The 23,783-nt window shown below is 35.2% G+C and overlaps 1 protein-coding gene across 13 annotated transcripts in view; it reads right to left on the bottom strand.

Annotated features, from left to right (window-relative positions):
- The window catches only part of FOXP1 (forkhead box P1), a 946,651-nt gene that overhangs the window by 103,502 nt on the left and 819,366 nt on the right, over positions 1-23,783 (bottom strand). For all 13 annotated transcript variants that reach the window (XM_053720890.1, XM_053720894.1, XM_053720895.1 and 10 more), the window contains 2 exons: positions 22,262-22,415; positions 9,256-9,460 (listed from right to left, as the gene is read on the bottom strand). In XM_053720890.1, coding sequence (XP_053576865.1) covers positions 9,256-9,460; positions 22,262-22,415 — 359 coding nt within the window. The remainder of the gene's footprint in view (positions 1-9,255; positions 9,461-22,261; positions 22,416-23,783) is intronic.

The raw sequence follows: 23,783 nt of genomic DNA, 5'->3' as shown, positions 1-23,783 counted from the left end.
GACAATCTGGATTCCTTTGTTCCGTGCCTCATGAGCTGGACGCCAAAGGGGGCACACAACGATTGGAGGAAGCCAGATTTGTCATTGATCTACTAAAGAATGCAGGAGTTGCGGGCGGAGGAACGGTGATATGTTTAGCATAACGCAAAGATAAGTATTTTAAAAAATAAGCGTCGTCGTAAAGTTTAGTGAATGAAAGTGCCCCTGTTTTTAAGATTATTTTTTATGTGGCACTTATTCATTATACTTTACAATCACTTTAAATGTACATTTGGCAACTAATAAATCTAAAACTCAATGAGTATTTGATATATAGATAGATTATTTTTTTTAAAGATATATACACAAATTATTTTACCTCCACAACAGCTGGAGGTTTATCATCTAGAGCCTGGGGGAACACATGCTCCCCCTGACCTTGCTTCTGTAAACACAGTAGGTAAAGAGTTTGCATAAGCCCTACTCAATCTTCTGTAATGCTATGTGTATTTGTTATGTTCATTTATCAACTTTATGTGTCACAAACACTTGAGACCTAGTTGGGATTTTGGAAAGAAAATAGGAAATGAAATGTTAGCACTACCATAAAAGAAACTGGGTTTTAGATCTTAAAGGGACACTGAACCCAAATTGTTTATTTCATTATTCAGATAGAGCAGGCAATTTTAAGCAACTTTCTAATTTACTCCTATTATCAAATTTTCTTCATTCTCTTGGTATCTTTATTTGAAAAGCAAGAATGTACGTTAAGATGCCGGGCCATTTTTGGTGAACAACCTGGGTTGTTCTAGCTGATTGGTGGATACATTCACCCACCAATAAACACGTGCTGCCCAGTGTACTGAACCAAAAATTGGCTGGCTCCTTAGCTTAGATGCCTTCTTTTTCAAATATAATGATAATAGGAGTAAATTAGAAAGCCGTTTTAAATTGCATGCTCTATCTGAATCACGAAAGAAAAAAATTGGGTCCAGCGTCCCTTTAGACATGTACATAACCCATAGGGTAGTGGGGTTGTTGGGAGATGTTTAGAGACATTAAAGAGATAGTCTAGTCAAAATTTAATTTTCATGATTCAGATAGCGCATGCAGTTTTAATGCTCTATTTTTGGTTCAGCACCTGGGTAGCGCTTGCCGTTTGGTGGCTACATTTAGACACCAATCAGCAAGCGCTTCTCAGGTGCTGAACCAAAAATGGGCCGACTCCTATGCTTACATTCTTGCTTTTTCAAATTAAAAATACCAAGAGAACGAAGTAAAATTGACAATAGGAGTAAATTATAAAGTTGCTTAAAATTGCATGCTCTATCTGAATCATGAAAGTTTAATTTTGACTAGACTATCCCTTTAAATGGATCAATTCTAGCTTTGAATCATTTCTATCATGCATTTTGGAAAAACAACAATGTAACACATTAAAAAAAAAATATATATATTTTTCCCTTGATAACAAATATAATTGTTTTATTCCAGAAAGGATCTATATTCAATTCTGAAAATAGCCTCTTCTGGGCGCTACACTTTGTCATCTTATTATTCGCCCTTAGTGTTACAACTTTGTATTTCATTAGCACTGGTCAACATCCACCATATTGACTTAAACATAATACACATCATTTGCAATTGTATAGCACTCATATCCTGGTCATAACTATCTTATATCTCAGGAACAACACATGCTTGTTAGTCATTTCTTGGTTCAAACGTTAATAAACCTGTCCCACTATAGCCGAAGGGGAGACACCTGGGCTTTGGACTTGACATCTGAAATATGAAATTAGTTACAGGTCACTATTTACTGATACATATGGAATGTGCATGGTCTGCTTTGCAATTAGAGAAAGGAGTGGGTGTTTTTTTATGTGCAAACATGAGTTGATATTTTTATTCTGCACAAAAAGCTTAAAGGGACAGTCAACTCCAAAAGGTTTATTGTTTGAAAAGATAGATAATCCCTTTATTACCCACTCCCCAGCTTTGCATAAACAACATGGTTATATTAATACACTAATTACCTCTGTGATTACCTTGTATCTAAACATATTCTGGCAGCCCCCTGATCACATGACTTGCATTTTAGCTAATTAGTGCAGTGGCATGCACAACTCCACGGTAGAGAGCACAATGTTATCTATATGGCCCACATGAATTAGCAGTATCCTGTTGTGAAAAGCGAATAAAAAAGCATGTGATAAGAGGCTGTCTGTAGTAGCTTAGAAAGAAACAGGCAGACATTTAGAGGTTTAAATGTTATAAAGTATATTAAGATAACAATGTTGTTTGTGTAAAGCTGGGAAATGGGTAGGAAAGGCTTTATCTATCCTTTTAAACAATAACAATTTTAGTGTCCATTCAAATGGCCGTGAATGTAATTTTATACAGGTGTACGATATATGAACAATTAAAGGCATATCTATATATATGTTAAAGGGACAGTTTACTCCAGAATATTTATTGTTTAAACAGATAGATAATGCCTTTGTTACCCAATCTACTGCTTATTTGAAATTCAGAATAGATGTTATTGCATTGTATTTTTATTATGCATCTGTTAATTATGTAATTCTACTGCATTGAGCGGTCCTTTAAGTAGGAAAGACAACACACTATTGTGCTCTGACTGAAATCCTTGTTCTCTGATAGCACAAGATGTCCTGTCACATTTTTAGTGTCCTTGCAATGCTGTCTTTATGGTGACCTAGTCATGATATCACATGCAATCAGGAAGTGCCCACAGGAAGAGACACTTCCTCATTGCTCTTAGTGAGAGTCGGGATTTTCAGATGAGAAATCCCTTGTCTCCTTACAACACTAGACACCAGGGAGATTTGTTTTTATACAGGTGATGGGTTATTTCATAGCTCCCATATCTGGTTTACATACAGGGAATTGAAACCCTTCACTTTATATAGGTAAATTTCCTTTTTTGAATAAACAGCCCTCCAATTTGTAGGGGACAGTCGTCATTAATAGTGATTACCTGCCCTAGGGAGTAAAGAGCGAATTAAAGGGACAGTAAACTTTAGCAATAATGTTATAGAATTATGTAACATTATCTTAGCTGCAGCTTTCTATATCAAAAGCATTCAGAGATTTTTGCTATCAAAGTTGGTCTTTCCTGGTCTCCGATCCAGACTCTTCTGAGCGGGTCTTTATTTTCGAAACCCATTGAACTGATGGTAACTCGCTCCCGCTACCAGACCAGAGCGGGAGCAAGCTACATTCAGTTCAATGGCGCGATCAGGGGCGCACTGTCGGCAGTGCTTTTGAAAACCAAGACCCGCTCAGAAGTCCAACTTTGCTAGCTAAAATCTCTGAATGCTTTTGATTTAGAAAACTGCCACTATGATAATGTTATATAATTCTGCACATTATTTTTTAAGTTTTACTGTCTTTTTAAAGATTGGCTGAAAAAAAGGAAAACATGATATCTGAGGAGACTTTACAAAACACTCTGTGAAACTAATGTTTAAATGTAATAATAAGAAAAGAATAAACATCAGCCTTAACAATTGGTTTGAAATGGCTTAGCAATGAAAAGGTTAAGTATGCTGCAGTTTGCATGTTCCGGATGCATTCAACACAGTGACTGCTTAGGACTTTGAAGAGTTCATTTATATCTGGCCACTGATTTAAGGTGACCAAGTTGTAACACACAAGGCTAGATTATAAGTGGCACGCTATTTAGGACTCCCGCTCAAGCGTAAACTTTGCTAGAAGTAATCTTTTAGCACACGCTATAATTTACTCCTATTAAAAATAAATCTTCGTTTTCTTGATATATTTGAAAAATCAGGAATGTAAAGCTTAGGAGCCGGACCATTTTTGGTTCAGACCCTGGGTAGCACGTGCTGATTGGTGGCTACATTTAGACACTGGTCAGCAATGAAGAGAACAAAGAAAAATTGATAATAGGAGTAAATTAGAAAGTTGCTTAAAATTGGTTCTCTATATGAATCATGAATGAAAAAAATGTGGTTTTCATATCCCTTTAAGGCGATTTATTGAAATATTAAATATAAAGTATTAAAAAATATTCATAATTATTAAAAATTATAGATACAGTAATATATATATATATATATTTTCAATGGATTATTCAGATTTTTTATTCTGTATCTATAATAATTTTTTATTAATTATTAATAATTTTTAATATTTACTATTTCACTAACGTGCCTTAAGATAACTAAGTTCATGTGCGCTAACCCGACACCGCGTTAGACATATTTGGGGTAAATAATTCTCTAGAAAAATATATCAAATGATTTATCCATAGGTTTTAATGGTAATGTTCTGTTAAAAATCAATAGATACGTTTTTATGAACTATTGTGATCAACCCTTGTAAAGTGGTTAAACACATACGGCTAGATTTGGAGTTTTGTCGGTAACGACCCGAAAAAACTAACGCCCGCGTTTTACTGGCCGCACCATAAAAATAACTCTGGTATCGAGAGTCCACATAAAGGCTGCGTTAGGCTCCAAAAAAGGAGCGTAGAGCATTTTTAACGCAGCTTCAACTCTCGATACCAGAGTTGCTTACGGACGCGGCCAGCCTCAAAAACGTGCTCGTGCACGATTCTCCCATAGGAAACAATGGGGCTGTTTGAGCTGAAAAAAAACCTAACACCTGCAAAAAAGCCGCGTTCAGCTCCTAACGCAGCCCCATTGTTTGCTATGCGGTAACCCTTCCGACGTCTGCACTTAACACTCTAACATGTACCCCGAGTCTAAACACCCCTAACCTTACACTTATTAACCTCTAATCTGCCACCCCCGGTATCGCTGACCCCTGCATATTATTTTTAACCCCTAATCTGCCGCTCCGTAAACCGCCGCTACTTACATTATCCTTATGTACCCCTAATCTGCTGCCCCTAACATCGCCGACCCCTATATTATATTTATTAACCCCTAATCTGCCCCCCACAACGTCGCCTCCACCTGCCTACACTTATTAACCCCTAATCTGCCGAGCGGACCGCACCGCTTTTATAATAAAGTTATTAACCCCTAATCCGCCTCACTAACCCTATCATAAATAGTATTAACCCCTAATCTGCCCTCCCTAACATCGCCGACACCTAACTTCAAACATTAACCCCTAATCTGCCGACCGAATCTCGCCGCTATTCTAATAAATGTATTAACCCCTAAAGCTAAGTCTAACCCTAATACTAACACCCCCCTAAGTTAAATATAATTGAAATCTAACGAAATTAATTAACTCTTATTAAATAAATTATTCATATTTAAAGCTAAAAACTTACCTGTAAAATAAATCCTAATATAGCTACAATATAAATTATAATTATATTATAGCTATTTTAGGATTTATATTTATTTTAACCAGGTACAATAGCTATTAAATAGTTAAGAACTATTTAATAGCTAAAATAGTTAAAATAATTACAAATTTACCTGTAAAAGAAATCCTAACCTAAGTTACAAATAAACCTAACACTAGACTATCAATAAATTAATTAAATAAACTACCTACAATTACCTACAATTAACCTAACACTACACTATCAATAAATTAATTAAATACAATTGCTACAAATAAATACAATTAAATAAACTAGCTAAAGTACAAAAAATAAAAAAGAACTAAGTTACAAAAAATAAAAAAATATTTACAAACATAAGAAAAATATTACAACAATTTTAAACTAATTACACCTACTCTAAGCCCCCTAATAAAATAACAAAGCCCCCCAAAATAAAAAAATGCCCTACCCTATTCTAAATTACTACAGTTCAAAGCTCTTTTACCTTACCAGCCCTGAACAGGGCCATTTGCGGGGCATGCCCCAAGAAGTTCAGCTCTTTTGCCTGTAAAAAAAAACATACAATACCCAAGCCCCCCAACATTACAACCCACCACCCACATATCCCTAATCTAACCCAAACCCCCCTTAAATAAACCTAACACTAAGCCCCTGAAGATCATCCTACCTTGTCTTCACCATACCAGGTTCACCGATCGGTCCAGAAGAGCTCCTCCGATGTCCTGATCCAAGCCCAAGCGGGGGGCTGAAGAGGTCCATGATCCGGCTGAAGTCTTCATCCAAGCGGGGCAGAAGAGTTCTTCCATCCGATTGAAGTCTTCATCCAAGCGGCATCCATCCGGAGCTAAGCGGCAGCATCCTGAAGACCTCCACCGCAGAACATCCATCCTGGCCGACGACTGAGCGACGAATGACGGTTCCTTTAAATGACGTCATCCAAGATGGCGTCCCTCGAATTCCGATTGGCTGATAGGATTCGGAATCTATTGGCTGTTCCGATCAGCCAATAGAATGCAAGCTCAATCTGATTGGCTGATTGGATCAGCCAATCGGATTGAACTTGATTCTGATTGGCTGATTCCATCAGCCAATCAGAATATTCCTACCTTAATTCCGATTGGCTGATAGAATCCTATCAGCCAATCGGAATTCGAGAGACGCCATCTTGGATGACGTCATTTAAAGGAACCGTCATTCGTCGTTCAGTCGTCGGCCAGGATGGATGTTCCGCGGTGGAGGTCTTCAGGATGCTGACGCTTCGCTCCGGATGGATGCCGCTTGGATGAAGACTTCAATCGGATGGAAGAACTCTTCTGCCCCACTTGGATGAAGACTTCAGCCGGATCATGGACCTCTTCAGCCCCCCGCTTGGGCTTGGATCAGGACATCGGAGGAGCTCTTCTGGACCGATCGGTGAACCTGGTATGGTGAAGACAAGGTAGGATGATCTTCAGGGGCTTAGTGTTAGGTTTATTTAAGGGGGGTTTGGGTTAGATTAGGGGTATGTGGGTGGTGGGTTGTAATGTTGGGGGGGGGTATTGTATGTTTTTTTTTTACAGGCAAAAGAGCTGAACTTCTTGGGGCATGCCCCGCAAAGGGCCCTGTTCAGGGCTGGTAAGGTAAAAGAGCTTTTAACTTTAGTAATTTAGAATAGGGTAGGGCATTTTTTATTTTGGGGGGCTTTGTTGTTTTATTAGGGGGCTTAGAGTAGGTGTACTTAGTTTAAAATTGTTGTAATATTTTTCTTATGTTTGTAGATATTTTTTTATTTTTTGTAACTTAGTTCTTTTTTATTTTTTGTACTTTAGCAAGTTTATTTAATTGTATTTATTTGTAGGAATTGTATTTAATTAATTTATTGATAGTGTAGTGTTAGGTTAATTGAAGGTAATTGTAGGTAGTTTATTTAATTAATTTATTGATAGTATAGTGTTAGTTTTAATTGTAACTTAGTTTAGGATTTCTTTTACAGGTAAATTTGTAATTATTTTAACTATTTTAGCTATTAAATAGTTCTTAACTATTTAATAGCTATTGTACCTGGTTAAAATAAATACAAAGTTACCTGTAAAATAAATATAAATCCTAAAATAGCTATAATATAAATATAATTTATATTGTAGCTATATTAGGATTTATTTTACAGGTAAGTATTTAGCTTTAAATAGGAATAATTTATTTAATAAGAGTTCATTTATTTCATTAGATTTAAATTATATTTAACTTAGGGGGGTGTTAGTGTTAGGGTTAGACTTAGCTTTAGGGGTTAATACATTTATTAGAATAGCGGTGAGCTCCGGTCGGCAGATTAGGGGTTAATAATTGAAGTTAGGTGTCGGCGATGTTAGGGAGGGCAGATTAGGGGTTAATACTATTTATTATAGGGTTAGTGAGGCGGATTAGGGGTTAATAACTTTATTATAGTAGCGCTCAGGTCCGCTCGGCAGATTAGGGGTTAATAAGTGTAGGCAGGTGGAGGCGACGTTGTGGGGGGCAGATTAGGGGTTAATAAATATAATATAGGGGTCGGCGGTGTTAGGGGCAGCAGATTAGGGGTACATAAGGATAATGTAGGTGGCGATCGGCAGATTAGGGGTTAAAAAAATTTAATCGAGTGGCGGCAATGTGGGGGGACCTCGGTTTAGGGGTACATAGGTAGTTTATGGGTGTTAGTGTACTTTAGAGTACAGTAGTTAAGAGCTTTATGAACCGGCGTTAGCCCAGAAAGCTCTTAACTACTGACTTTTTTCCTGCGGCTGGAGTTTTGTCGTTAGATGTCTAACGCTCACTTCAGAAACGACTCTAAATACCGGAGTTAGGAAGATCCCATTGAAAAGATAGGATACGCAATTGACGTAAGGGGATCTGCGGTATGGAAAAGTCGCGGCTGAAAAGTGAGCGTTAGACCCTATTTTGAGTGACTCTAAATACCGGCGGTAGCCTAAAACCAGCGTTAGGAGCCTCTAACGCTGGTTTTCATGGCTACCGCCAAACTCCAAATCTAGGTCATAGTCAGCTACAGAACAGCAATGCACTATTATTACCTAGCTGAAAACATCTTGTGAATCAAGGACAAGAGGCATAAGTATAAACCCACTACTCATCAGTTAGCTCCTAGTAATGCATTGCTACTCGAGCCTACCTAGGTATGCTGTTCAGCAAAGGATGCTAAAAGTACATTTAATAACAGAGATAAACTGAAAAGTTTCTTAAAATGCCATGCTCTTTCTGAACCATAAAAGTTAAATCTTGATTTTCATGTCCCTTTAAATGCTGATGAATTGAAAACTATTTTAATTGTTTGCTATTAAAGGGACATTCTACACTAAAATTGTTATTGTTTAAAAAGATAGATAACACCTTCACTACCCATTCCCCAGCTTTGCACAACCAACATTGTTAGATTAATATACTTTATAAAATTTAAACCTCTAAATTTCTGCCTGTTCCTAAGCCACTACAGACAGCCTCTTATCACATGCTTTTTTATTTGCTTTTCACAACAGGAGACTGCTAATTCATGTGGGTCATATAGATAACATTGTGTTCATGCCCAGGAAGTTATTTAAGAGTTAGCACAACACAATACTAAACTCAAGTCAATAAATAAAAAGTCATGTGATCAGGGGGCTGTCAGAAGTTGCTTAGATACAAGGTAATCACAGAGGCAAAAAGTATATAAATATAACTTTGTTATGAAAACTGGGGAATGGGTAATAAAGGGATTATCTATCTTTTAAAACAATACAAATTATATTGTAGACTGTCCCTTTAATTAAAGATACTTGTACCACCTACTCCATTTGATTATATCCATACACTTTTTCCTTCCAATCTGGTCTTACTGAACCTTACATTATAACCCCATCTAGGAACTAGGATTTGCTTACACCGTAAACTTTATTAAACATAAAAGAAGATGTTTGGCGTTCTGCATTTCCGCTAAACACCTAACCACCTACCTCTCTCGTTTAGGAGTGAGCACTGACGCCTGTCCATTTGTGGACGCTTGTGGGTTTATGAGCAAAGAGGGCTTTGGCGCGGCTGACGATGAGACACATGTTGTAGAGAGGTCCAAAGTGCTGTGGTTGTTGCATGTGGCGTCTTCTGCCGTATGAGAGCTCGTTACTTCTTTCCAAAGCTGCTGCAGCTCTGCTGGAATCATGCCTGAAACAAACAAATTGGATAATTAAATCAATTAACAGCTAATTCAGCCCTCCTCAAACAGTAATTAAATCAAAGAGTCAGTAAACAAAGCACAAATGCTTTTCCCCCTACAAAGGATAATGAAATGCAACAATTCATCGTTTTCTGCGCTGGTATGCGCCTTACTAAAAGCAAAAGCAGATTAATAATCTTATAGGAAGGGAAGAACAACACAGAGTCGCTTGTATCTAAAGGGGGATTCTAATCAACATACAAATTATCTTTATTTTAATTAAATTGTTCCCCTGAGTTGTCCCAGAGAAGTATCTTGGTTTACGTTCTTATAGAACCATTTAAGCAGCGGTTTCCATTCGAATGTAACCGCCAGTAAGTTTCTAGCATAAAGCACATTCACAGCTGTCATTTTGACATTGATTAATTGGTTTTATTCTTTATGATATGCAAGAATAGTTCCGCTTCCTTCCCTATTTTACAGACAACTTGTAAATAAAGGTTCCCTGCTTTTAGTTTTCATATCTTATTGAAACTTTTTTTTTCAAAACTAAAAGCTTAAAATTACAGTTAGCAAACCTGGCAAGGAAATTCACTTAAAAACTTCAGCATTATGATTAAAAAAAGTATTTATATATTAAAATAAATGTTACATTATATAAAAATATGTAAAGGCTGGACAGCTTCCTGCCTAATTAAGTATTATGTAGTTAACCTAAAGGGATATTATGAAACCCATTTTTTTCCCTTTCATGATTCAGATAGAGCATGCAATTTTAAACAACTTTCTAATTTACTCCTATTATCAATTTTTCTTCGTTCTCTTGGTATCTTGATTTGAAAAGCAGGAATGTAAAGCTTAGGAGCCAGACCATTTATGGTTCAGCACCTGGATAGCGCTTGCTGATTGGTGGCTAAATGTAGACACCAATCAGCAAACGCTACCCAGGGTGCTGAAACAAAAATGGCCAGCTCCTAAGCTTACATTTCTGCTTTTTTTTAAGAGTAAATTAAAAAGTTGCTTAAAATTGCATGCTCTATCTAAATTATGAAAGAAAAAATGTGGGTTTTATATCCCTTAACCCTGAAAATGCAGAACTCATATACACCTAGCCTCAGCAATGTAGCCATGATAAACATATTCAGGTTGCTTTTTAACACCTTAACGCTCGGCACAAGTGTTTAACATTGAAACAAAGTTCCAATGTAAACACTTACTGCAAAAATTAAATCATGCGATCGTCGTGAATATCCCGTGATTTCAAGGCTTGGATCGGATCATGGGGGACTGCCTACATTGCTAGGCACATCCCAATCCGATCTTGTGTTCATCAAAAGGGGGACACCTTATAGGGTAGGACGTTCCATGCTGTCCTTTGGCGTTAAAGCCCAGCGCTGTTAGGACGGCATGAATCACATTAATGGCATGAAGGGGTTCAAGTGGTAAAACTTTAATTCGAAATAGAAGCATTTTTGCAATTTAATCTCATTAGCAAAAAATGCTTCTAGTAAAAGGTTTTTCAGTGCCATATGCACATATGCTGTGAGTGCCCCGTGCACCAGGAATTAAAACAAACACACCTTCTCACAGAGAGTCAGCAGTAGCTTGTGTAACACTAATTACATCTTCAGAAGCAATACGCACCACTGCCAGCCATCTGAGAACTTGTGGTGTGGTGCTCTCACAGGATATGTGCATATGCTGCAGAAAAATAGTAACAACTTTTACTAGAATGATTCTTGCTAATGAAAGTATATAGCAAAAATGCTTATCATTCAAAATGAAATGCACTCATGGTCATTTCAATTTTGACTTTTCTATCCCTTTAAATCTTTTGCAATGCAGTGTTTAATTGGGGTTATATACTGTATCATGTCTCTTTAATATCCTGGCAAATCTTCAAGTAAAGAACAGAGATCAAACATGTTATCTTTTCTTATACATAAAGAAAGCAGTCTTACTGGTAAAATCTAGGCATCTATTTTTTGTACGATCAACATCGCAAACAAGTCCGTTCATAAGGGGCATACTAACAAAAATGCATTACATAAACCACTGCTTTGCTTGTGGATAATGAAATTCCACATACTCTTTACTTTTAATATACAGTAATTTTAAAGTACTGTATGGTGACGGCATACGTTCTAATAAACGGCACATTTTTTCTGCTAACATTTCAAATGAAGACAAATAGCTTTGTTATGAAATACATTTTTTATTAATCACTCGCAGACATAAATTATGAATTCATATTGTCTCCCTGAAATGCTTTTCACATTTTAACAGTCAAATTGATTATACTATGATTATTTCATTAACACACCTATCTTTCTCATTAATTTTGGTTTCTAGGACTGCTCGGTTAATTGATGGATGTGTCTGCAGAAAAAATACATAACTTTCTCTAAAGTAACCCTGTTATTACTGTCATTGCGCAGATCAATGCTAATGAGCCATCCACATAAAATGAAAACATAAAACCAGCTTTTGGGAGGAGAAAGATATATTTTTTTGTGTGTGTCTTCCTTTGTGAAGTAGAAATGGGCAGTTATGAAAGGACATAAATACTGCAAGTGAGCCTTACATTTATAGGCATATGTCTTTATACGTATGATGTGTTATGATCACTTCTGTACAAACATCAAACGTTAGGCAAAATGCATTACAGTCCAACACTCACAAAGATGTTATATTTTACCTTAATGTCATTCAAAATACTTGGAACAAGAATCGTTCATATCATGATATAGACATCTTGAGTCTTGCTTTCATTTTTTTTTTTACCTATGTTCTTTTTCTAGGGGTTCAAGATAACTTACAACTTAATTGAAAAAGCATCTTACAAACAATTGAATACAGATAGCCCTTGCTTTACATTGGGATTCAGTTACTGAAATAATAAAATATACCTATTTATGTAATCTAAGCCAATAGGACACAAGTGAGTAAAATTCCAGACCCCTTGCAAAATTGACATAAATACTATTACTATATTTAAAGTGATGATAAACTCTTCCCTTTTTAAAATCAGATCCAGAATGTTGGTGATATTTTAGATGGAGTTTCAGTCATCAGTTGTAATGAAGAGGCCCTATAACAACTATTTAATATAGATATAAAATTAAATTTCCCTGCACTATGCCGCCCACTTCAAAAGTCAATTTTTGGTTGGAATTGTTGTCCAATCAGTGCTCTCCCCATATGGCACTTTTGTTGTAGCTAGAGCGCTGATTGGACAACAATTCAAACCATTAGCTCACAGAAAAATTGACTCTTTTTGAGCGCAGAGTATTCGAATTTTATATCTATATAAAAAAATAAGTCATAGTGAATCTTCATTACAAGTGATTAAACTCCCTCTACAATGTCACTAACATTCCAGATCTGTTTATATAAAGGGGAGATTTTACCATCAGTTTAAAGCTCTGAAATGTATGTTATAAATGCAAAAACAGATTTTGTGGTAAAAAAATATAACTATAACTTTCACACTCAAAATAAACTGAAATTATTAAAAAAAAATGGTGGCATCTCCCAAAACAGTATGAATAAATATTGTCCCCTTAAGAACAAAATCTATTGAATTTAAGCTCAATACATTTCTTAACAGTCTCTCACAGAGTTTCAGATAATTAACTATTGCTGGTGATTTATACTGTCAGTGATGTCACTGTTGCTACTATAAATTGGTGAAACAGTAGCTGCCATTCTCAGAATATATCAGTCTTTTTAACAGAGGGACAGTTAGGGAACATCTCTGTTATACAGAGAAGCAAAATGCCAAATTCTCTTAAGGAATCCAGAAACATAATTTGAACTACTTAGTACATCAATGTACCATGCTCAATTGTTTCATACTCACTTGGAAACATAAATACAAGTAATGAACAGGTTGGTTAACAGACATTACAATATATTCTCATTTATTTAAACCCAGAGAAAACAGACTTGATTATCAGATTGTGATTTGGGTACAAACAATCAAAAATATAAAGTTGTTGCTTATATATTCATTTTAATGTTATATAGAGGTAATGTGACAAAAATATAAATACATTTCAGTTTAACGCCATCATAGACCAATGTTTGACGGATCGTATAATGTTTTATTGATCTGTATTTCATGATGATATTGATAAAATAACGATGAGTACATATAACGTTACCTGATTCACAGTACAGTTTAAAAAACAACACAATAGTATAAGAGACAGTAAACATTGGCCCTTTAAAATGCATTAAATTAAAAATAAAGCTTGCAAGGAAGATTTTACAGATTCTAAACACATCATAAAAAATGCTTGGGTTTAAATTTAATTTATTTTTTTTCCATTTATAACACAATGGATTGATAATCATCTCAACGTGATCAGCCAAACATCTTTACTTTGCTAAACTGTTAAAGATTTTAATTATACCAGCTTCGGAGAGCAGTGGCCTAATGAGGCAAAATACTCCAGAGAATCGAAGTGGTTAAGAAACTGTGAAATGAGTATGATAGGATTTTTTTTTATATTCGCCGTGAATAGTTTGCATATCAAAGAGAAGTGAATTATTGCAAGACAGGCCAATAACCTTTGCTGCCTTTGGGAGAGAAACATTAACGAAAACAGTATATTCCTGAAAATGGTATTTTACAAAAAAAAAAAAAATTCTTAATACAATCTTTGCAATTAATTCATGTTTAAGAGAATCATGTTAAGACATTAAATGATAAAATAATCTTGAAATGTATAATTTAGCTTTGAAGCCATGTTTTATTTTAAAAAAATGCCAATTATATTTTGATAGATTTAATTCCAAATGAGCATTTAGCTATTAGACATATTCAATTATTACTTGTCCTCAGAAATTAAACCCGTGAGACAAATTAAACAAAGAAAAAAAGGGTTACTAGACTAACCCTGTGTCCTGTTTCGCAGCATCTAGGCTATTATTTTCAAGCACATTGCAATGTGACAGTGTAGGATATATTTTTAGCGAAAACGTTTGACAGAACTGTCTTACATGCGAACAATTACTTGGGAACACAGCTGACCCTTACTCTCCTGATTCTGCATTAAAACAATGGTATATCAAATTGGTCTCTGATGTGAACTCATTTGCGTAGAGCCGCTGTATGTTTGTATTAAAACAAAATGAGCATCTAATTTCTATTTTTTTTCTGGTGATATTTAAGGAAATGCACCCATTAATTAGAAAAATCACTCCTTTGCAATATGAAATTATCATATTCTTTCTGTGTTACTAATGTGTCTCAAGTGTTTCAGAGGCAGATCCCCTTAAATTCATCAGCTAATTAATTAATTCGCAAATTAATGTGCAGGCTGTAAATTCAGCCACTTTAGAATCCCCTCCCAGTACCATGGGTGCTGATGTCAATGAGATTATAGAAGCTTCCGGGGTTGTAATTTCAGTGGGGGTGATGGGAATGAATAAAAATGTTCCAGGTACTATATAGCCTTTAACTCATTGACTGCCATTTCTTTGTTATAGCACAACACATTTTATATATCTGCCCTGATCATTGATATGTTACATTCTATATAAAAAGATCTGATGACAAATATTGCAATCATGTTTGAGAATTAACAATTCAGAACTGTGATGAATTTTGTCTGTAGATGAAAAATCCCAGTCTGATCATGATACATTTAGATCAATTATATTCCTTAAATATAGAGAAACACATTCACTAATATATTAGTACATACCTATTTCCCAGTACACATTCAGTAATATATTAGTACATACCTATCTCCCAGTACACATTCAGTAATATATTAGTACATACCTATTTCCCAGTACACATTCAGTAATATATTAGTACATACCTATTTCCCAGTACACATTCAGTAATATATTAGTACATACCTATCTCCCAGTACACATTCAGTAATATATTAGTACATACCTATTTCCCAGTACACATTCAGTAATATATTAGTACATACCTATTTCCCAGTACACATTCAGTAATATATTAGTACATACCTATCTCCCAGTACACATTCAGTAATATATTAGTACATACCTATTTCCCAGTACACATTCAGTAATATATTAGTACATACCTATTTCCCAGTACACATTCAGTAATATATTAGTTCATACCTATTTCCCAGTACACATTCAGTAATATATTAGTACATACCTATTTCCCAGTACACATTCAGTAATATATTAGTACATACCTATTTCCCAGTACACATTCATTAATATATTAGTACATACCTATCTCCCAGTACATATTCAGTAATTTATTAGTACATACCTATTTCCCAGTACACATTCAGTAACATATTAGTACATACCTATCTCCCAGTACACATTCAGTAATATATTAGTACATACCTATCTCCCAGTACACATTCAGTAATATATTAGTACATACCTATTTCCCAGTACACATTCAGTAATATATTAGTACATACCTATTTCCCAGTACACATTCAGTAATATATTAGTACATACCTATCTCCCAGTACACATTCAGTAATATATTAGTACATACCTATTTCCCAGTACACATTCAGTAATATATTAGTACATACCTATTTCCCAGTACACATTCAGTAATATATTAGTACATACCTATCTCCCACTACACATTCAGTAATATATTAGTACATACCTATTTCCCAGTACACATTCAGTAATATATTAGTACATACCTATCTCCCAGTACACATTCAGTAATATATTAGTACATACCTATTTCCCAGTACACATTCAGTAATATATTAGTACATACCTATTTCCCAGTACACATTCAGTAATATATTAGTACATACCTATCTCCCAGTACACATTCAGTAATATATTAGTACATACCTATTTCCCAGTACCATTACATTTTAGATCATTGCATTACATAATGGGTCCTGGGTGTTATAACCATTTTAAAAGAAATAAAGGTGTATTGCATATTTTTTAAAAACTGTACTAAATGTGTCCCAATGTAACCTGGTGTATGGGTAAATCAGACAACAGTAAAGTTAAAGGACTGCTCTTGGGAGTAAACTATAAATACAGAACTCTGTAAAATATTTACAAATACATTTAGAAGCCATGTTATAAGCATATTAATACATAAAACTGCTATTGAGATTTATTCTGATTTATTTTTTTAATATATTTTTTTTTATTCTGTCTGTGTACAAAATTATATTTTTGCACTATGACATGAAGTAGTACGAACAGACATATTTATTAAACCTTTTATATCAGTACAACACACATTATACAGAGAGAAAAGCAGAAATCACTATTTAATAGAATGATTTTGTTGCAAATATATGACTCTTAAAACCAAAGACAATGTTTGACATTTTATTAAATATTAGTCCCAACTTACTCTCAAGTGAGTTTTCAGGACAGTTCAGTTCCCTTCATTATGAAGGAAAATGCAGTCTTTGGTTTAAAAAATGTATGTTATGGGGACAGTTGACAGATTACTGCTCAGAGAACTCAATTTCGCAACCCAGATATCACTGGCTGGAAGACAAACATATTTGCTCAACCTTTTCTGTCCTTGTAAACTCCATACCCAGGTGACTATGTTCAAACAAGCAGAAAGTTGATTTAAAGCTTATAATGACATCAATTTTAAATGATCCCTTTTGAGTAACAAATGTCAGTATATATCCATTCACAGACCCTAATTTTTCATGTAGGTAACAAATTGCATTATGATATTACAACACTATATATATATATATATATATATATATATATATATATATACACACAAATTCCAAATAATAGGAGCGCACTCGCCGGGTCTTAAATAAGTAATAAAATTTATTTATACAAAGTGACGTTTCGGAGTGGTTAGCCCCGTCCTCAGACCATGGTCTGAGGACGGGGCTAACCACCCCGAAACGTCACTTTGTATAAATAAATTTTATTACTTATTTAAGACCCGGCGAGTGCGCTCCTATTATTTGGAATTTGTGTGCAACTTGATTGAATGCACCCCGGGCAGCTTTACAGTTGAAAAGTGTGTGCAGTGCCCTATGGACATTGATTATATATATATATACATATATATAATTTCAATTTATTGATTTATTTATTTTAAAGGAAGAATTCATTTAAATGTATTGTTTCTATAGAACTAATACTTTAATGGAATGTTAATTTAACATTGGGATACTAAAATGTAACATTCTTATCTATACTATAATTGCGTTTGTAACACGTCCGTCACCGTCGACAGTTGCGCACGCCTCCTCAAAGAAATGTTGGTTGCGCGAGGCAGCCAAAAGAGTGTTGGCTGCGAGTGCAGCCAAAATAATTCACATGGATGGAGCGAAGCTAGATCCGAAGGTGGATTCTTTCACTACTAAAAACCTAACCGCCCACAATAAGTATTACAAAAAACACTAACCGCCCGCAATAAGTGTTAAAAAAAAAACCTAACCATCCGCAATAAGTATTAAGAAAAAAAAAGAAAAGCTAGCTAACTAAGAAAATTATTAACCCACATATCCGCCAACCCCAACATCGCAAACTATCTAATACATCTATTAACCCCTAAACCACCATTAACCCACATTGCTAAATAACCTAACTATTAACCCCTAAACTGCCATTAATCCACATCACTATTAACATAATAAACCTATTAACCCATAAACCGCACAACGCAAATAACTAATCACTAAGCCCCCTAACCTAACACCCCCTAAATTATCCCCATTACATAAATTAAAATAATCCTAAATTACAATTAAAATAAAAAAAATAAAAAATAAAGAAACCAAAGTTTAAACTAATCTAACATTGCACAAAATAATTAACCACATTATCCAAAATAATAAAACCTCATAATCTAAGAATAAACTACCAATAGCCCTTAAAAGGGCTTTTTGTAGGACACTGCCCTAAAGAAACCAGCTCGTTTACATTAAAAATAAACCAAGTCCCCCCAACAGTAAAACCCCCCACCCACCAGACCCCCTAAAATAAAAAAACACAACACTAAAAAAACCTAAACTACCCATTGCCCCTAAAGGGGCATTTGTATGGGCATTGCCCTTAAAAGGGCATTCAGCTCTTTTACTGTCCTTAAAAGGATACTTAGCTCTTTTCAATTGCCCAAATCGATAATTTAAAAAAAAAACCAGCAACAAAAAAAAAACAACACTAAACCCCAAATAGGTACTCATGGTTCCTGAAGTCCGGCGGAGAAGGTCTTCTTCCAGGCGAATCCATCATCTTCTATCTTCATCCACAGTGAAGGCGACGCGGCGCTGAGGTGTGGATCGGTCTTCCGAGATGTGGCGCTCCTCGGCAGCGTGGAGGCTCCTCTTCATGCGATCGTCCGCCGAACGCTGAAGATTGAATGCAAGGTAACCCATATTTATTGGGGTATCTTGCATTCCTATTGGCTGATATTTTAAAATAAGCCACTAGGATGAGAGCTAATAAAATCTTATTGGCTAATTTGAACAGCCAATAGGATTTCAGTAGCTCTAATCCTATTGGCTGATTTCAAAATGTCAGCCAATAGGAATGCAAGGTACCCCAAATTGATTGTAGTACCTTGCATTCAATCCTCAGTCTACAATGGACATCGGATGAAGTGAAGCCTCCATGCAGCCGAAAAACGCCGCCGATGATTGCCATTGAGGACCGCCGCTAAGGATTCAGGCATCGGGAACACAGCTCTGCACCTCTGCTCCTCGCCACCTTCACTCCGGATGAAGATAGAAGATGATGGATCCGTCTGAAAGAAGACCTCCGCCGGACTTCAAGAATAGTGAGTACCTATTTGGGGCTTAGGTTTAGGCTTGTTTATTTTAATTTTTGAGGTGGTGTTTTTTTTTAGATTAGGTTTTTTTGGGGCTTGAAAAAGAGCTGATTGCCCTTTTAAGGGCAGTAAAAGAGCTGAATGCCCTTTTAAGGGCAATGCCCATACAAATTCCCTCTTTAGGAGCAATGAAGTTTAGTTTTTTTTATTTTGGGGGGTTTGGTGGTGTTTTTTTTTTACTGTTAGGGGGGTTTAGTATTTTTAGGGGTAAGAGAGCTATTTAACTTAGGGCAATGCCCTACAAAAGGCCCTTTTAAGGGCTATTGGTAGATTAGTATTAGATTAGGGGGTGTTTTTATTTGGGGGGGACTTTTTATTTTTATAGGGGTATTAGTTTAGGTTTAATTTATTTTATTTTGGATACCTTTGTTTATTTTTTCTGTAATTTTAGTTTTGTTTTTTTGTAACTTTAGCTTGTGGGGTTGTAGTTTTTAAACATAGACTGCCCTCTGGGTAGGCTTATCGCCTAGTATTAAATAAAATGCTAATATTAGAATATTTGAATGTTAAATTCGATGAAGAGAAAATTATTATTATTTTTATAAATAAATAAAATGTCAACTGTTTGGCAAATTATTTAATGTTTATTTAAAACAAATAAATGAGGTCACCATATTTTTTAAATAAATGAGCCAAAACATTTGCCCGTCACAAATATTTATTTGGAATGACATTGATGATTTACTGGTTACTTTCTGTTTGCATTAAAAAAAAAGACATATATACGTAGCCTCTAATTGGTGCATATACTCCGCTCACATACTGGCAAGCAAGTCGACATGTGGTACATATGCCACAAGTTATTTAAAGACCAGAACCTCATGCACAATTCCTGGTCAGATTATAGTTGTAAAAAGACTAAGTAGTTCTGTTTTGTTTTTTAGTTCTTTTCTTCATAAAGACAAATTTTATTGTAAAGTTGTTAACAATAGAATACTGGAGCTCTTTTATTCTGTACTAGAATGTCCCTTTAAAACCTCACTCAGGGGACAGAGATGAAGCTGGTAAGGATGTGTGTGTGTGGCTAGACAGATATGGCATAGCTTATAGGTCCCCAAAAATTCTCTGGGACATGCTAGACACCTAAAGCTATCTGAAACTTTTTTTAGGCCTTGTGTTGAGATGCTTAGTGGCTTATTCAGTGCTCTCCCCAGGACCTTTTTAGTGAGTGCACCACCACACCACCCTCCTGATTTTACTGACCACCCGGCTAAAATTTTAGCCAATATTAAGCTACAATTAGCCAGTATTAAAAATGTTAACTTTGTATTACAAAAATGATCATTAAATACATTTATGTTAAATTATGCAATTCATTTGTGATTTTGCTAGATAAAACTGATATATTAGATAATATTACACTGCCCCACCCAGCTACTTCATAATGACACCCGAATTAGACATTTTTTTATGTGCAGGACACTGTTATTCAATATAAAAAATCTGCAAGCTACTCGGAAAGTGATTACCCTAAAATGATGGAAACATGGGTCGCATCTGCAACCTTTCTCATATTCCCACTGCATTACCCATATGTAATTAGTAGCTGCACTAACAAGAATATGTATACTTCCTCCACAGTGGTTTTGCATCCAGAATATTAGTGATGAATGTTTATTCTATAGTATGAAAATACCTTTAAAAACATCTAGAGTGTAACAAAGTGTGCTTCATTATAATTAGAATTTTTTCAATTCAGTCTTGCAATTGAAGCTAAAATGCTCTGTATATACTACTTTGGGAATAAATTATATTAAAAAAATATTTAATAATTAATAAAAATAATACACCTCATTTTTGTGTCATCTCATTTAATTTATTAACATTGTTCATAAGTTTTATCCTTTTAACAAGGTATCAAAGCTTCTAAATAATTTTAATTTGTCATACTGCACAAAATAAAACAAAAAACAAACAAACAAAAAAACTAATAGTTATAATTATTTGGTTTAATGATATAGACTTGACTATTTGGCACCAACCGACTGCTGTGATTAAAACACAAAAAGTCAAAGGAGAAAAATCACTGCACATAGTTCACGTATCAGAGCATGTAAATAAACAGCAACGCTAATGTGTAGCCATCCAAATGGCATTACATTTTTTGCTAATTAAAAATGTTTAAGCACATAATTAAAAAACAAACAGGGTAAATCCATTCAATTAAACACAGTGTATCAGCCCAACATAGTTTTTCATTAGCAACTGCAAAATAAAGTTATTTAAAAAAACCTTATATGGTATAATATATTTATACAGCAGCATCCCAAAATCATTAAAGGGACAGTCAACTCAAAATTGTGTATTGTTTAAAAAGATAGATAATCTCTTTATTACCCATTCCCCAGTTTTGCATAACCAACACTGTTATATTAATATACTTTTTACCTCTGTGATTACCTTGTATCTAAGCCTCTTTTGACAGCCCCCTGATCGCATGACTTTTCATTTATTATCTATTGACTTGCATTTTAGCTGTGTTGTGCAGAAACAACGGGCGTTAGCACAATGTTATCTATATGGCCCACATGAACTAGCTGTCTCCTGTTGTGAAAAGCAAATAAAAAAGCATGTGATTAAGAGGATGTCTATAGTGGCTTAGAAACAGGCAGAAATTTAGAGGTTTGAATGTTATAAAGTATATTAATATATCAGTGTTAGTTGTGCAAAGCTGGATAATGGGTAGTAAAGGCGTTATCTATCTTTTTAAACAATAACGATTTTGGTGTTGACTGTCCCTTTAAGAGATGTAAACCAAAGCTCCCTAAGAAATAGCAAAATCGGTAACCTGTTGTGGGATAACACGTGAAGAAACTATATAGAATAAGGAATATTAATTCTGAAAAAAACTGGTAATAGCAAACGGACCAGGATTGTATTATTATTTACATAACTGAATATGGAGAACTTTAGATTTTATAATTAGATTTGTTTGGCCAATTTGACATTGGCAGCAGTATACTTATTGTATATTTCTTCCTTTACTACATACCTTGGGCAAGAGACTGCAGGGGAAGGGCAGGTTGGCCTGGCTGAATAGATAGTAGACCTTGGCGTTGTAAGGTTAACAGGTGCTGTTGCTGCAGTTGCTGCATCTGTATAAGTTGCTGCTGGAACGCCATCTGCTGACTGGTGACTTGCTGTTGCTGTGGGTACAAGAAGTCTAGAATGAATTACTTTATAAATAACCATCATCTCTACAATGCAAATTAGAGAACTGGTTGGTACGCATAAAAAAATGAGCAGAAAGTATTGTACTAAACCATCGTGTTTTCAAAGGATGAAGTGGTGTACTACATTTACTGGCTTCAGATTTTGACGGGAATCAGCTAGGATACTGTTCGGGTCAAGAAAACCAACTGCTTATGAATGACAAGAAAAATATGAATTGACTTCACAATGTCACCTTTGCTATAGATACTCCAAACTGCTGTGTAGGGTACTATCCAGCGTGTTAAGGCAGCATCTTGAGCACTAGTGCAGGGCTTGAAAAATTTGTTCAAAATCTAGGAGCCAGCCCATAAATTTAGGAGCCAGAGACTTTTGGCCAGCACTAGAAAAAATATATCTATCTCTACATACATATGCATATGTGTGTATATACAGATTTGAAGCCTAAAAAAGAACCGGTCACACCTAGCTAAATATAAGATGCCATGGGTGTCTACGGGAATCTAAACCATGGTTCCAGGACCTAAAGGCACCGGTGGCTCCCTGGCGACTAGGTTTGTCAAGCTCTGCACTAGAGTATGTTTAAATCACATTAAGAAGACACCCATGCATCATAAAGAAAAGTTTATTTGCATACAGATATGTAATATTATCCAAAAAAATTAGGAGCTTGGGTAAAATTCCATGAGCTGCAGCTTGTCTGCTCTCAAGACTTGTCCAGCCTTTTACTAGTGATAAACCTAAACCTGAGAGCATTCTGCTTACTGTGGGAATATCCATTTAGTCTGCCCAAATCTATGGACTGAAGCAGCATTCAAATAAACTATAAATATACTGTGTATATGCAGCTCTCTTAAGAATCCTTAATAAATCAAAAGTAACAGTGCTGTCTAGGCCCGGCAGAATTAATGAGTGTTAAACAAAACAAAAAAGAATTCAGCTCCCAGGTATAGTCATTAAAGATTCCGATAATACAAAATTGAGTAGCTGCTTTAGACCAAGTCTTCCCTCTGAAAACACTTTTATTTGAAAATACATTTCTGTCCTCAAAAATACTTGTTACTTTAATATCTTTAATTATATTTGAGGTACGCTAGGCAGTTTTGCTTCTTTCCACTGGGATTCGAACCATGAACCTTGGAGGTGTTAAGTGAACATGCTGCCATTCTTGCTACGGCGCCCGAGAAGCTTTTAAGTACTCTGTTTATCACTTCTGACATAAATAAATGAGAAAAAAATCAGACCTTTGAAGAAGAAAAACTTCATCTAATATTGTTAATTAGCCATGACAAACGATGAAATAACATTGTAAATCTTTCATAGAAACAGCGACTAGGTTTTAA

The sequence above is a fragment of the Bombina bombina genome, chromosome 7, assembly GCF_027579735.1.
Source record: "Bombina bombina isolate aBomBom1 chromosome 7, aBomBom1.pri, whole genome shotgun sequence".
Lineage (NCBI taxonomy): Eukaryota > Metazoa > Chordata > Amphibia > Anura > Bombinatoridae > Bombina > Bombina bombina.
This window is presented reverse-complemented; position numbering and strand designations above follow the sequence as displayed.